This window comes from Pterocles gutturalis, unplaced genomic scaffold (genome assembly GCF_000699245.1).
Source record: "Pterocles gutturalis isolate BGI_N339 unplaced genomic scaffold, ASM69924v1 scaffold20189, whole genome shotgun sequence".
In the NCBI taxonomy this organism is placed as follows: Eukaryota; Metazoa; Chordata; class Aves; order Pterocliformes; family Pteroclidae; genus Pterocles; species Pterocles gutturalis.
Genome location: NW_010131158.1, coordinates 67,174 through 80,025, shown reverse-complemented (window position 1 = coordinate 80,025; position 12,852 = coordinate 67,174). Strand labels below are relative to the sequence as shown.

Genomic DNA, 12,852 nt, shown 5'->3' with positions numbered 1-12,852 from the left:
GAGGTTTTTTTTAAGGCTTCTAAAAGATGCTCTTTCCTTTAGTTGTGTGCAAAACAGCCCTTGGTGGCTGTATGCACATACACCCTTGTGTGTCAGCTTTTGTGCTTCCAACCTCACTGATCCCAGGCATCCTGCTGAGTAAGGGTTGCATGTTCACTGCAGGCAAACCCCTACTGACTCTTCAGGTGAATATAGGCAAGGAAAACAGGAAGCAGTCTGATGGGGTTTGCTGGGGGTTTTTTTGAGGAAAATCGGTAACATAGAACTGGCAAAACAGTGGGTCCCCTATCACGCCAGAAAGAGTGACGTTACAAATACCGGTAACCTGAGCCTTATGAAGGGCTTTTTTAGACCTCCAAGAACCCCTTGCATGACCATTGTTCCCATTTTACAGATGAGGGAGCCAAGGCAGAGAGAGGTGAGTTCACTTACCTAAGGTTACCCAGCAGGTGAATGCCAATATTAGGAACAAAATCCGAAATTGTCTGTGTCCTGGTCCACTCTTAGATTCCCTAATGTAAGAAATGCAGTGGTTAAGCAATGACCCATCTGACAACCTTCATAAAGGAGATTAATCTGTAAAATAAATGTCAAATGTACGCATACATTTTTATCATGAGTATTCCAGAAATAGCAGCTTTGCAGAGAAAGATTTTTTTTTTGTGCCTGTGCTACAGAACTGCAAGATAAATTATCCACTGATCTTCCTCTTCAGCAAAATGCTTAAGTGCACACTTACTTTTAATGACAAACTTACATGCTTTACTGAATCCAAAGCCTCAGCACTAAGGTTCAGAGGACCATGAGTAGTAGACATTCAAGAACCCAGCTTCTATACAGAAACGTAAAAAGAGACATTTTCAGAGGTTTTTAGTGCTCAACACTTCTGGTTGCAACAAAGACTTTCAGACAAGTCTGATATGCAGATCTTGGACGTGGGGTTGGTTTATGTTAGCATTTTAGTTTGAATCAGGAGTGTGCTATTGAATTCAATGCTACAAGTGCCCCCACTTCAACCAAATCGCTTGGTTTGTATTGCAAGGTCATCACTGGGAACACAAACTGGATTCCTCTTTAGTGAAACTAATTGCAAGTCGTACCCCTGGAGTACACTTTTCAGACACTGGTGGGTTTTCAATCCAAGGGGTCCAGCTAAACTTAGCTCAGAGTAAAATATGAAAATGTACGGAGGGTGGAAGTTAGGCCCTCAGCACCAGCTGCTCCTTTTTACAGATCTGTAGTGCTGGACTATGTTACAGTTCCTGTAGTATTGGACTGTTTGCTGATGTGGCCAAAGCCCTAGATGTCTAGAGGGAGACACAGCTCTTTTGAACTTTTAGAGATGAAGGGGACAAAATAAACACACTTGTGACTGAACCTTTACTGTTGTCTCCTGGATAACTATTGGCTTTTGCCATGTAAGGTTTTTTAAAATGTGTTCAGGTCTTTGGAATTAATAAGTGCTAATTCTTTCAAACGACCTTCCAAATTGTTATATGTATGAACTTCTTGTGGCTTCTCGCTTTTTAATCTTCTGAGGAAAACTAGCCAGAGGTACTACATGGCAGTATGTCTGAGTGTTGTACCTCAGAGATGACTCCTGAAACAGATGATGTAGTGACCTGCATCCCGTTTGTTGCAAGCAAACCTAACTTCAATTTGACCTCCCGTTAGTCACTGGTTCCACGTCCTGTATCAGCAGATGCAGGGGACAATCCGATTCCTCCCTTAGTCCTCAGGGCAACAGCTGCAGATAATATCGATACGTTCAGACACCAGTACACATAGGTTTTCTGGATATCTATTTGCCCCTATCCTGTTTATTACTCTCTTGGTGTACTAGTAACAAATTAAGCTTTTTTATTTCTTTGCCTCCTGCCCTTGCAAAGGGACGAACTGTCTCCTGGTCCTGTTTCTCTCAGTGATGTCTGAAAGCTGATTAATAACTTTATGGATAGACTGAGCAATATTATTTTGGAGGGGGGAAATAGTGGTGCTTTACCGTGGAAGTCAGTAGTGTTCTTTGCCAAGCAAAGACCCAGTCCAAATCAGGACGTAAGAACCTGCCGAACTGCAGGTAAGTCCTGGTACCACACCTACAGTTTTGTGCTAGCCTAAATATTTTTCAGAATAGACAAAACTGAAGCGTATTTTACTATGTTCTTCTAATTTGAGATCTAAGCCGTTATCCAGTCTGAGCAAAGAGTGTGATCTCTAGTGTCAGAGTTAATACCCCGGTCATTATATGTACCATGTAGGTATCAGCCAAACTTTTTGGTAACCTGAATTTTTAAATGAAAATAATGTTAGAAGACTAAAACTTTTAGTTATGCCAGGTGTTAATAGTAATGTAGCGTAAGTTCTCCTTCATCATGGGTGTGACCAAAAACATAATCTTTGTGTGCCTTTTTCAGGATGCCAAAAGATGCACAATGCCCAACAGTTCACTAGGTGGACATTCATGTCAGGTACATGCAAGGGTTCATTTCTTGGCCATGCTTTTCCATAGGACCCTGCGAAGAGAGGCACACGTTGCCTCCTCCTATACAGTCACTACAAGGCACGTATATACTTGGGACTGCTTGGTGAATCAAAATGTGTCACTGAACCAGAAACAGCCTAGCTAGCATTGGGATTTAACACATGATTTCATATTTCATAGTAGAAACTAGGTGGGTTGGTTAGCACTGACCAGTTCCATCCATGGAAATAAACAGCTGCAAGATCATGACAACAAATTGGTCACCAGCAGACTTGGAAGCCTCTCTACACACATTCATCTTGCGTATACAAACCTTGACCCTATTTGCTGGAGGCTGTGTAAAGCTTGTACTGGGTTCAGCACCGCAGGGTTAGGTGACAGTGGTAATAAAGGATTTAGGTGCCCAAGCTGCAAAGCAGAATTAGCCATCCTGTTTCAGGTTTCCTGTGCAGTACGTGGGGGACATAGGCACCTCCAAAAAGAGTCTGACACAGCCAGCAAAATGTCCTTCAGGAATGATGCAAAGCAATGGACCCTCTGACTTCTCTCAGTGCTGAATAGCTTCCACTCTTAAAAAAATAGTAATAAAGAAAGCACATTTCAGGTACTATCTTCCTCCTCTTGCTTTACCAAACTGGTTAAAAAACCTGTCCAGAAAGTGAAAGATCCAAGTTTGAGTCCGGAGACAGTGAGATAACCCACCAACTCACCTTCTCCCCAGGTGAGAAGCCATGTCCCCCTCCTCACTCCAGTGCCTGTTCCCATGTAGCAGCAGTTCCATGTGTATACAGAAGTGACCTGCAGTTATCTTTGTTGATCCAGGAAAATGCTGCATGTCTTCCATGTGCTGAGCACCTCATCCCTAGCCTAGGCAGTACTTTTTCTTCTTTTTTTAAGTGCTGCGGAGCCTATTTCCCAGGACAAACTTTCTGGGTTAAATCCCTCAAGGAACTGAAGATGCTTTAAGCTGAGACACAAACAAAACACTGAGCTGCGCTGATCATAGGAGGTGTGTAGGGTGCCCTCCACCAATTAGTCAGCTGTTGAATAGGGCTGTAGCAATGGCAACTTTGAATATAAGTGATTACATTTTGCTGAAAGAGTATTGCTAGCACTTAGAAAGAGTACTTACCAGTGAAATGGCTGAAAAATAATTGTGGCTTTGAAAGTTAATACGGGTGTTTGTCCTTCACCAAGCATTTGACACATCTTGACTCAGTATGACATTATTTTGGGCTGGCACTGTTAAAACACAGTGCTGTACACTGTTTCTCTGAAAATACTTTATTTTAGCTTTGTGTGAAAAGTTCAGGAAACCTCAGGAATGGATTTCAACTGATGTCTTACAAAGGATGTCCTTTTACATTTCACTGTGTTAGGCCAGGCTAGACACTCATAACAGCACTGTCTGACCTTAAAACCTCTGATGCAGCTATTCCCTACCCTCGGTGCTAGTATTTGACTCAGCAGTTCAGTTTTGGTCCCAGACTTGTACAAGCGTCATTTCCTTTTAAATTCTTGGCTCAATTGTTGGAGAAGGGTGGAGAGTTTTTGGCTTCTTTGCCATTGTTTGGGCACGTTCAAGCTGATAAAGATCAGTTCTGCTGGGCAAGTTATCAATAGCTCACGTGCTAAAGCTTGAGAATATTGAGCAACTTTTTCCAGACTTACCCTGAGATTAAGTCAGTTAAAAGACTATACATAAAAACCTCAATTGCACATACAAAGGGGAAAGTTTCTTTGATGAAAGCCAGGAATTTAGATCAAAACACAGTTTATTTTCCCAAGGTTGACAGTGAAAGGATAGGGAAAAAAAAAAACCAACCCTGTTTTATTAAGACCAGAAATCCATTTCTTGATCTTAAAAGACTGTTTTTTTGCGAGGGAGGGAAGCTGTGCTGTAATGACAAGATCAGAGAATTCATTTCTTTTTTTTTTTTTTTTTCCTTTTATGCTGAAATTCTTCATAGGAAGAGAAAAAGCATCAGCAAATTAATATAAAAGAAGCCTGGTACAGTATGCAGTCAGTCAAATGTAAGTGCTCCAGAGCTTAGTCTAAATCCTGTGAGCTCTACCTGTACAAGTGGTCCATTGATTTCAGCCATATGATTCTTAATGTAAGCAGACTTTAGCCCCTACTCACTAATAGGAATTTTCTATTTCTGGCAAGAGAAGAGAAGTAGTGGACCCCAAATGGGAAAGCAGAGTACAACTACACCATTAATAAACATTTACCTTGATGTTTGTGACCTTCTGCGTGCTTGAGGGATTAATAAACATATAGGCTATTTGACATCAAGGTAACGTGGAGAGGATCCATTACTTCATCTGTTTTCTAAAGCAAGTCTATTTTGGGCACTGAGCTTTAATTAACCTATAGCAGTGGTAAGCATAAGCTATCTTTTATTAGGCTTCCCTGTGACCCCCGTTGTAAGACTTTCAGACAGGCCAGAGCAGGCGTGGTCCCTTTTGCTGGTGGGTGATTACAGCACCTGTCGGAGCCCAGCCATAAGTATTCAAGGAAGTCCTAGAGATAGGGTCCAATTTCTTTAACAGTGTCTCCAAATATACATTTAAGAGGCTTCCTCCTGTCCTGAAATTTAAGACCCTAAATAGCCAGTGGAAAAAAAAGCATAGTCTTTGTAACTTCAGACTTTATGCTTGCCTGGTTTATTTTTAAGTGATTCTGTGTTGACTATTTTTTTCCAAGCCTGTAACTTTTCAGACAGAAATGTAATTGATGACAGCTATGCTGCTGCGGCTTGGTAATATTTTTTCAAGAAAGAGTTAAAGACATACATGATGTAAGGAAGTGCTGTTCCAACATCAGCCTTGGCCAACAGATGGTGAAACAAACATGATCATCGGATGAGCAAGAGGATAGCAGCAGGGAAAATATGAATAATAGTAAGAAAACACAAATATTAAGTCCATTATTCTGAGAGGCCCTAAATCAGCAAAATATTTGAGCATGGGTTTCAGTTTCATTCATCTGCAACAGGCTTGCTGGGTTATCCTTAAACAGACTTTATCTGTTTTATGTCCTTAAGGTCAAACGCATAACTGACACAAACCATTGTCATTAACTTTCCTGTAATTCTGAGGAAGCTGTTGCATAAAATGGTTAATGTGATTGTCAACAAAAAAGCAATTAGGTAACAGGCTTGTCTGCCTGCCTACATGTTTCTCCATCCTTTGTCTCAAGAATACCAGAGCACCCTCCATGCCAGCCACCTCCTCCACCACCCAGACCTTAGGCTAGAAGATTTCACAGTCAGAGAACCCAAATGTGCAGAAGTTGTCGGAATCAACTGATGTTCTAATGAATTTCTGAGTCCAGGGTGGAGTCTTGGCCCTGTTAAATTAATGCATACTTTTACCACAGACTTAATTTCAATCAGACTTTAGCCCTATACACACATGCTCACATGTGCATATATCTATGTACACAAATGTATGAATAATGCATTTTTGCAATGGTATTGAGAAGACCTTTTAAAGCAGATGTCTGATTATATAAATATAAATTATATATATAGTCAGACATCTGTTTAAAAATATAAATACATTCAGACATCTGTTTTAAGAATGTCTTTCCAATATTTTTGCAAACGTAGCTAAGTGAGAGAAGCAATTCAGGGTGGGATGCGGTCATGACATGGATGGGGGATGAGGAGGGGCTGCCCAGACATTCAGCTGTTCCACTTGCCTGTGACTATACAAAGCAAGTGGTGGCCCAAAAGCCCCTTCTCCAACCCCGCCAGGGTAATATGACAGAGTGTCTCATTCAGCAAGCCTAGGCTGCCAGAATAAGATCCTGACACAGACAGCACCTTCTGTGAGGACATTACAAATAGTAGAGAACATCCCTGGTACATTAAGATGTATTTAAACTTTAGTTTACAGGGAGGAAGTACTGCAAAGAGATGTTAAGTTGGGCAGGGTGATGCAGTAAGTCCCTGACACAGCCAGAAGCACAGGGTGTATCTGCTGATGCTGAGCTCTGTGTTGTAGCCACGCTCACCTCTTAGTCTTCTATCGGCAAGTGGTGGCTCTGCTAACGGTTTCCATGCTTCTTTGCAGATGTATTGTGAGAGGTTTATATGTATCCTGAGAATACTTGGAACCACACTCTTCGGGGTATCCCTCCTGCTGGGAATCACCGCTGCTTACATTGTGGGCTACCAGTTCATCCAAACAGACAACTACTACTTCTCCTTTGGACTCTATGGTGCTATCCTGGCATCACATCTCATCATCCAAAGCCTGTTTGCCTTCCTAGAGCACAGGAAAATGAAGCGGTCGCTGGAGACTCCAATCAAGCTGAACAAAACAGTTGCCCTTTGTATTGCTGCCTATCAAGAGGATCCTGACTACTTAAGAAAATGTTTACTTTCTGTGAAAAGATTGACCTACCCAGGAATTAAAGTTGTTATGGTCATTGATGGGAACTCAGAAGACGACGTTTACATGATGGACATTTTTACTGAAATCATGGGTAGGGACAAATCTGCCACTTATATCTGGAGTAACAACTTCCACGACAAAGGTCCGGGTGAGACGGATGAGTCTCACAGAGAGAGCATGCAACATGTATCTCAGCTGGTCCTGTCCAACAAAAGTGTTTGCATCATGCAGAAATGGGGTGGAAAAAGAGAAGTAATGTACACAGCATTCAAAGCACTGGGAAGAAGCGTGGATTATGTACAGGTAGGTATTAGAGCTCCAGGTCAGTGCCAATTCAAACACACTTTGAAAGAAAGCAGCTTTTGTATATTTTGTGCAGCATGTTAGAGGCCATCCTAGTCCCTGACGAACACAGTGCTCCTTTCAGTCTGTTTGGAAACAGATTGACCGTTAAAAGTGTATTTTGCTACCTTTTAAAATGGTCAGCCTATCCGTGAATATGTTAAATCTGTGCACCAGCTACTGGAGAATTCTGAAATCCTTCCTTAGGCTTCAGTACTGCCCCTTCATCCGAATGGTTTTGCTTCAGACGAAGCCAGTGGCCTCCTGAAGACCCCTTCTCTGCTCCTGTAGGTCAAGATTTTGGTAAGGTTTTATTTTGTGAGGTTGTTAGCAGCCTCGTATGCAAGCAGACAGACAGGTATTGAGTGGCTCTAGGGAATACCTCAGAGCATTGGTGGAGCCTGTAAAAAAAAGGGGATATTTTAAAGTCTTCAAAGGCTGTGCAGGGTATTCAATAAAAGGGTCAATGTGCAGCTTTGAAAAAAAAAAAAAAATTCTTCAGCTAAAGCCTGAAGGAGCTTTTGCTTCATCACTTACAGCTGCATTACCTCACTCACCGCGACTTGGCCTTTAAAGCCCTTATGACACTATTCACTTAAAAATGAGTTAGACTGGGTCCTCTCTCCCTGTTTCCAAAGCAGCAGAGACACATTTCTTTCCAGCTGCCTTGGATCCTGTGAAAGATTTTCTATGGTTTTGCCTTAGACATGAAAGCACTCCTCACTCCTGCAAACAGCCCTGCGGACTGTGGGAAGGGGAAGAGGTAGTGTGTGGAGGAAGGTGAGCGGGATCAGGGTTTCTGGCTGGACACTGAGGATCATTCCTTATCGATCAAGGCCAGCAAGGCTCATTTGACTCATCCCACTGAATGTGAGATGAACTTTTTAATTACCCACCCTCAGCCCCCTCCCTACCTTCTCCTGACCTCAGACCCTCCAGCAGTCTCCGTCAGTTGAGCAGCAGCTCCCTACGAGATGCTCTCTGCTGGCTCAGGGCAGCTGCGCAGCTGAGCCATGTGTGTTTCTGGGGTCCATGCCCAGCCTTGCGCTGGGGTGTGTGTGTGCGCACACTCCGTACAGCACAGCATCCACAGGCACGATGTCCAAGGGATGTGGAGAGGCTGCCAGTAGATGGGCTGAGAGCAGTGAATCCTGCATGCACAGGAGGGGCAGAAACTGAAGAGTTTTTTTCTGTTATTGGAGCTGGAAGAGTAAAGCAAAGGTTTAAAACCCATCCCCTACCACTTCCAAAACCGAAACTGATTTATTCTCTGAAAACAATGGGCTTAAGCTCTCCATTGTCTGCACATTGGTTTTGTGCTGTGAGGGACTATAATGGAATAAAAATGCTGGTTTTTCTTTATTAGCATGGTTTTATAACCACTTTGCACAGAAGTATCAGATTGCAGAGAGAGAAGGCAGAGAGGAAACAGATTCACTGCAACTTTCCTCCCTCAGTCCAGCTCTTGCATTTGTTCAGGGAAGCTGGAAAAAGTATTTCTATTTCAGCACTCATGGCATAAACTGAGAAAATGGAAGAGAACTTTCTGGTCTTTCAGTCAATTAACACTCCTGACCTGGCTCAGAAATCCTGATGAATGTGTCAAGGACTATAACGCTGCTGTAAGCTGCCACCAAAGGCTGCAGCAATGATTAATGCCACAGTCACATCTGCAGTCACATCTATATTAGAAATGCAGCACTTTGGTGGCCCTGGCTACTACACAGTCATGACGCAATGCAGCTAAAATGTGTCTCTGTTTTATGAATGAATGAGGGTTGAGTTGTTTCAAATGGTTCTTTGGGGGTACCCAGGGTAAATTACTTTAAGCAGGCCTGACATTTTAAAGGCTGAGCAGTCTGCACTGATGATGAAGCACTTAAAAAAAGTGGACCAGTCAGCATCATTGCCCACCCCGGAAACTGTGGACCTCATGGTTCTTAAGACAGTTCAGGCAATCATAAGCAGTCAGACTGATGCAGATAATGAGCTGTTGCTCATTAGAGGCATCTCATTAAATACCTGAAACTGCTGTGAAGGCTTATTTTCCTCCTGGAGGAGGTTAGGAGGGTGCAAGCAATCAGATAGAGGAGTTAAACAGTCAGGTATCATCAGTGCAGAGCTAGTCGGGGCAGCCAGAGAGCAGTTCATCTTGGCTTGATGGAGGTACTTGTGTGCACAGTCCAGCGCAGCCTGAACTTCTCGGAGCAGCCTGGATAAACCGCCACTGGTTATAATGTCTGAAGAGCTTGCTTAAGGCCGAGTGTACCTTTCATGCAAGTCTATGACCCAAGGCAGTAATTTTTAGGTCACTCAGCCCTTATGTGAAAAGATGGCAAAATGGCTCTTGGGCGGTGCTGGGCCACCCCTGTCTGGGCAGTCCTCAGGGTGTTTTATTTGGGTTTCTAAGTGTCTGCCTTTCTCTGGACATGTCCTCTTCTCACCTGCAAAAACCTCATCCAGATGGAAAACAACAACTTGTCAGGTTTGTCCCAGAAACTCAGACATGTCCACCATGCTGACATTCCCGGGACACATGCTGGTAATTTGTAAATAAATCCACTGTTTTTAGGATTCCTCATCTCATATTAGTGGTGTTGCTCATGGGCAAGTCTTTCTGCTCTAGATAAATGCTTCTGACGGGGTGGGGGATGGAAAGAAGAGAGGTTGGGGAGTGGGCTGATCCCAGCCCACCACTCATGGTCACAAGAAAAGGGATGGGTACCACTGCCTGAGCCCCGGGTACTCAGCAAACTGCAGATTCCTTGTGCAAAACACTCAGCAACAGGTCTATCCAGGAAGCCCCAAATAGAAATATGAACATCCTTTCCCTTCTTCAGCAGAATTGTTTTGCTCCCTTTCTATCACCAAGTGCTGTCACTGACGATAGCTTTTCACCAAAGTTGGAGGCACCTGGTCTGGCCAGGTTTCAAAGGTGCTCCTCATGATGAGTCCTTTGAGGAGAGGAGCTGGATGCATCAAGTTATCAGGAGCTGGAGATGCTTGTGGCTTTTCTCCTAATGGAAATTTGAGAGCTTTCATCAGCTTTTCCTTTCAACCCCCTCCAAGTGAGTGTGGAGGGGAAGCATGTTGGCAGACACTCAGCTGCACCTGAGCTATGCAGCCCAGCTATCCCAGGTAACTTCCCCACTTGAGTCTGGTCCATAGCGGAGCCCCAAAACGCTCTCCTCACCTTCACAGACCAAACATGAAGGTTTCTGCTCACCTGGAGAAGGAGGCCTTAGGCTGAACTGAAAGGCTGGATGAAAGGACACCAAAATTAGGATACCTGGTATGAAGCCTCATCAGAATCTGTCCTAATAGGTTATTCCTGCAGACCTACTGACTTTTGGCCCTACCGCCCCTGTCTGAAATCACAGGAATGCAATATGGGGAGAAACTGAAAGCAGTATGAGACTTTGTAGGGCAGGATCCAGCCAGCCAGAGGGGTGTTTCTGGGACAGCTTCCTCTGCTCCAGTTTCTGGGCGTTTGCAAAATTAGTTTATACACCATGGGGGCACTGCTTTCAGCAGCAGCTGTGACAAGGAGACACCCGCTTGTTTTAAACAGGCTGCAGCCCGTGTCATTCGCCTCTGAGCAAACGAAAGCAATGCCAGCTGCCTCACAGACCGGCCAGCCTGTCTGAGCCCTCCTCCTACTCTCCGGGGGAAAGCCAATTCCTAATGTACACTGTGTTTAGTTGACTAGAAGTGTTTGTGTGGCTGAAACGCCTTGTGTGTGTCATCTATTTCTGCTGCCCTGGTCTCATGGAGTACTGCACTTTGGGACTTGTTCCTTCTGGCCTTAGATATTTTTTTATAAGAATGCCAGAGGAAAATAGCAAATAATTTCTATATATCAAATGTCAAATCCCTGCACTACTAATAACACACCATGCATCTAAAATTAAAAATGAATATGTTCTGGAATTCAAAATACATATCTTACATGAATTGCTAAAGCCTTCTGTGAGTGAAAGAACTATTAGGTTTCTTCCCAGACTCTTAGCTGAGTTTTTCTTTTTCTTTTTTTATAACAAGTGTCTGGAATTTAACTCGTTGCTCGTTTCCTCTTATGGCAGTGGGAAACATTTAACCAGGGTGCTCCAACCATGCAGCGGCCGCAGGGAAACCCTATTTTTTTGCCACACACCCACATTTATTGTCTTGCTCTGCAATGCCCTGTCTCTGAGAGTGTATCTCTTATTTGAAGAAGCCAGCCCAGTGTGCCAGTAAAACAAATAGAGTTGATACAGAAGAGAGGATTGTTTGCTTGCACAGCACTAATGAGTGTTGTTTCGTTCAGCAGCACTCCTTGCTGCTTGGTACAAATGGCCTTTAAAAGAAGTATCGATGCAGACTCCAAAGTGAGATTTAATTACATTCAGAAGAACATGGATACAGAGTCACTATAATCTCTCACATGGTTTTTATTTGCTTCTCTAGTGTACTTACTCTCTGTCCCATTTTCTTCTTGTTTTGTCTTGCTTACAGGTCTGTGATTCTGATACAATGCTTGATCCAGCCTCATCAGTGGAGATGGTAAAGGTTTTAGAAGAAGATCCAATGGTTGGAGGAGTTGGAGGTGATGTGCAGGTGAGTACGACGATTTTCAGATTAACAGAGGGGTTTCAGCAACTTTTTACACTCCAACAGATTTCCCTGCCTGGAATAGCATTGAATGTATTGTGATACCGTTATAGAGGCTCTTATGATACCTTAACCCTTCTGTCTGTTGAACAAAACCTCATATTCCTGACTGTGATTACTGTATGGTTTTAATACCTATAGAAAGCAAACATATTATTCTCCCCCACATACATGAAAAGTGGGGCACTGCCATTGTCAAGACTGTTGTGGCTTCTTTGAGCCTCTGGGTATAACTGCTTGCTCAGGGTACCAAAGAAAAGCAATAGGGGAGCAAGGAATTGAGAACAGGTCTCCCAAAGCCAAGTCCAACACCCCGAGAACTTCAGTTATGTTACTACTGGCAGCCAAGATTGTTAGGAATACAAGCCTTTGTGAAATGCAGTGCACTATGCAGTCTGTGTATTGATGGGCTTCCTCTGCACATCTGTCAGGCAGGAGGATGGAAAGACCCCAAGTCATCCCCGCTCCACTTTTCTTAGGATTTCCAGCATTGCTGAGCTTGGCTGACAACTACAGCAGAAGGCTGCTAATTCCTTTTAACACAATTGCTTCTGCTGCAATTTGTAAAAGAAAATTCATATGAATATTTCAATTGTCCTTAGGATCGTTCCCCCATACTCAGCACTCAGTTGGGCTTTTATGTGAGACAGAGGAAAAAAGGCTGTCTATATGGGGAAGCACTTAACTAATGAATGCCCCAGTAGAGAGAAGTATTTCAGGCATGTGGCTCTTAACTCCAGAAATTAAGATTCCCACAGAAGCCTGAATATCTCTGTGGCTCTGGACTGACCACAAACCAGGTTTTGCACCCACCCTGCACACGTGAGATGACAGGCACATGTGTGAGTACCATTGGGAAGAGACACTATGGGTCCACTTAGGACAGCAAAGGTTCAAAAGCATCTGCAGAGAAAGGTGGGAAGGACATGGGTCCTCTGGAAGGAAAGGTGGCAGAACTAAGGCTCTGGGCT

At 43.5% G+C, this 12,852-nt stretch overlaps 1 protein-coding gene across 1 annotated transcript in view; it reads left to right on the top strand.

Moving 5' to 3' along the window:
• The first annotated feature begins 6,563 nt into the window (after window positions 1–6,563).
• HAS2 (hyaluronan synthase 2) overlaps window positions 6,564–12,852 on the top strand; it is an 8,980-nt gene continuing 2,691 nt past the window's right edge. The window contains exons 1-2 of the mRNA XM_010080514.1: window positions 6,564–7,192; window positions 11,726–11,827. Of these exons, the coding sequence (XP_010078816.1) occupies window positions 6,566–7,192; window positions 11,726–11,827 (729 nt within the window). The 5' untranslated portion in view covers window positions 6,564–6,565. The remainder of the gene's footprint in view (window positions 7,193–11,725; window positions 11,828–12,852) is intronic.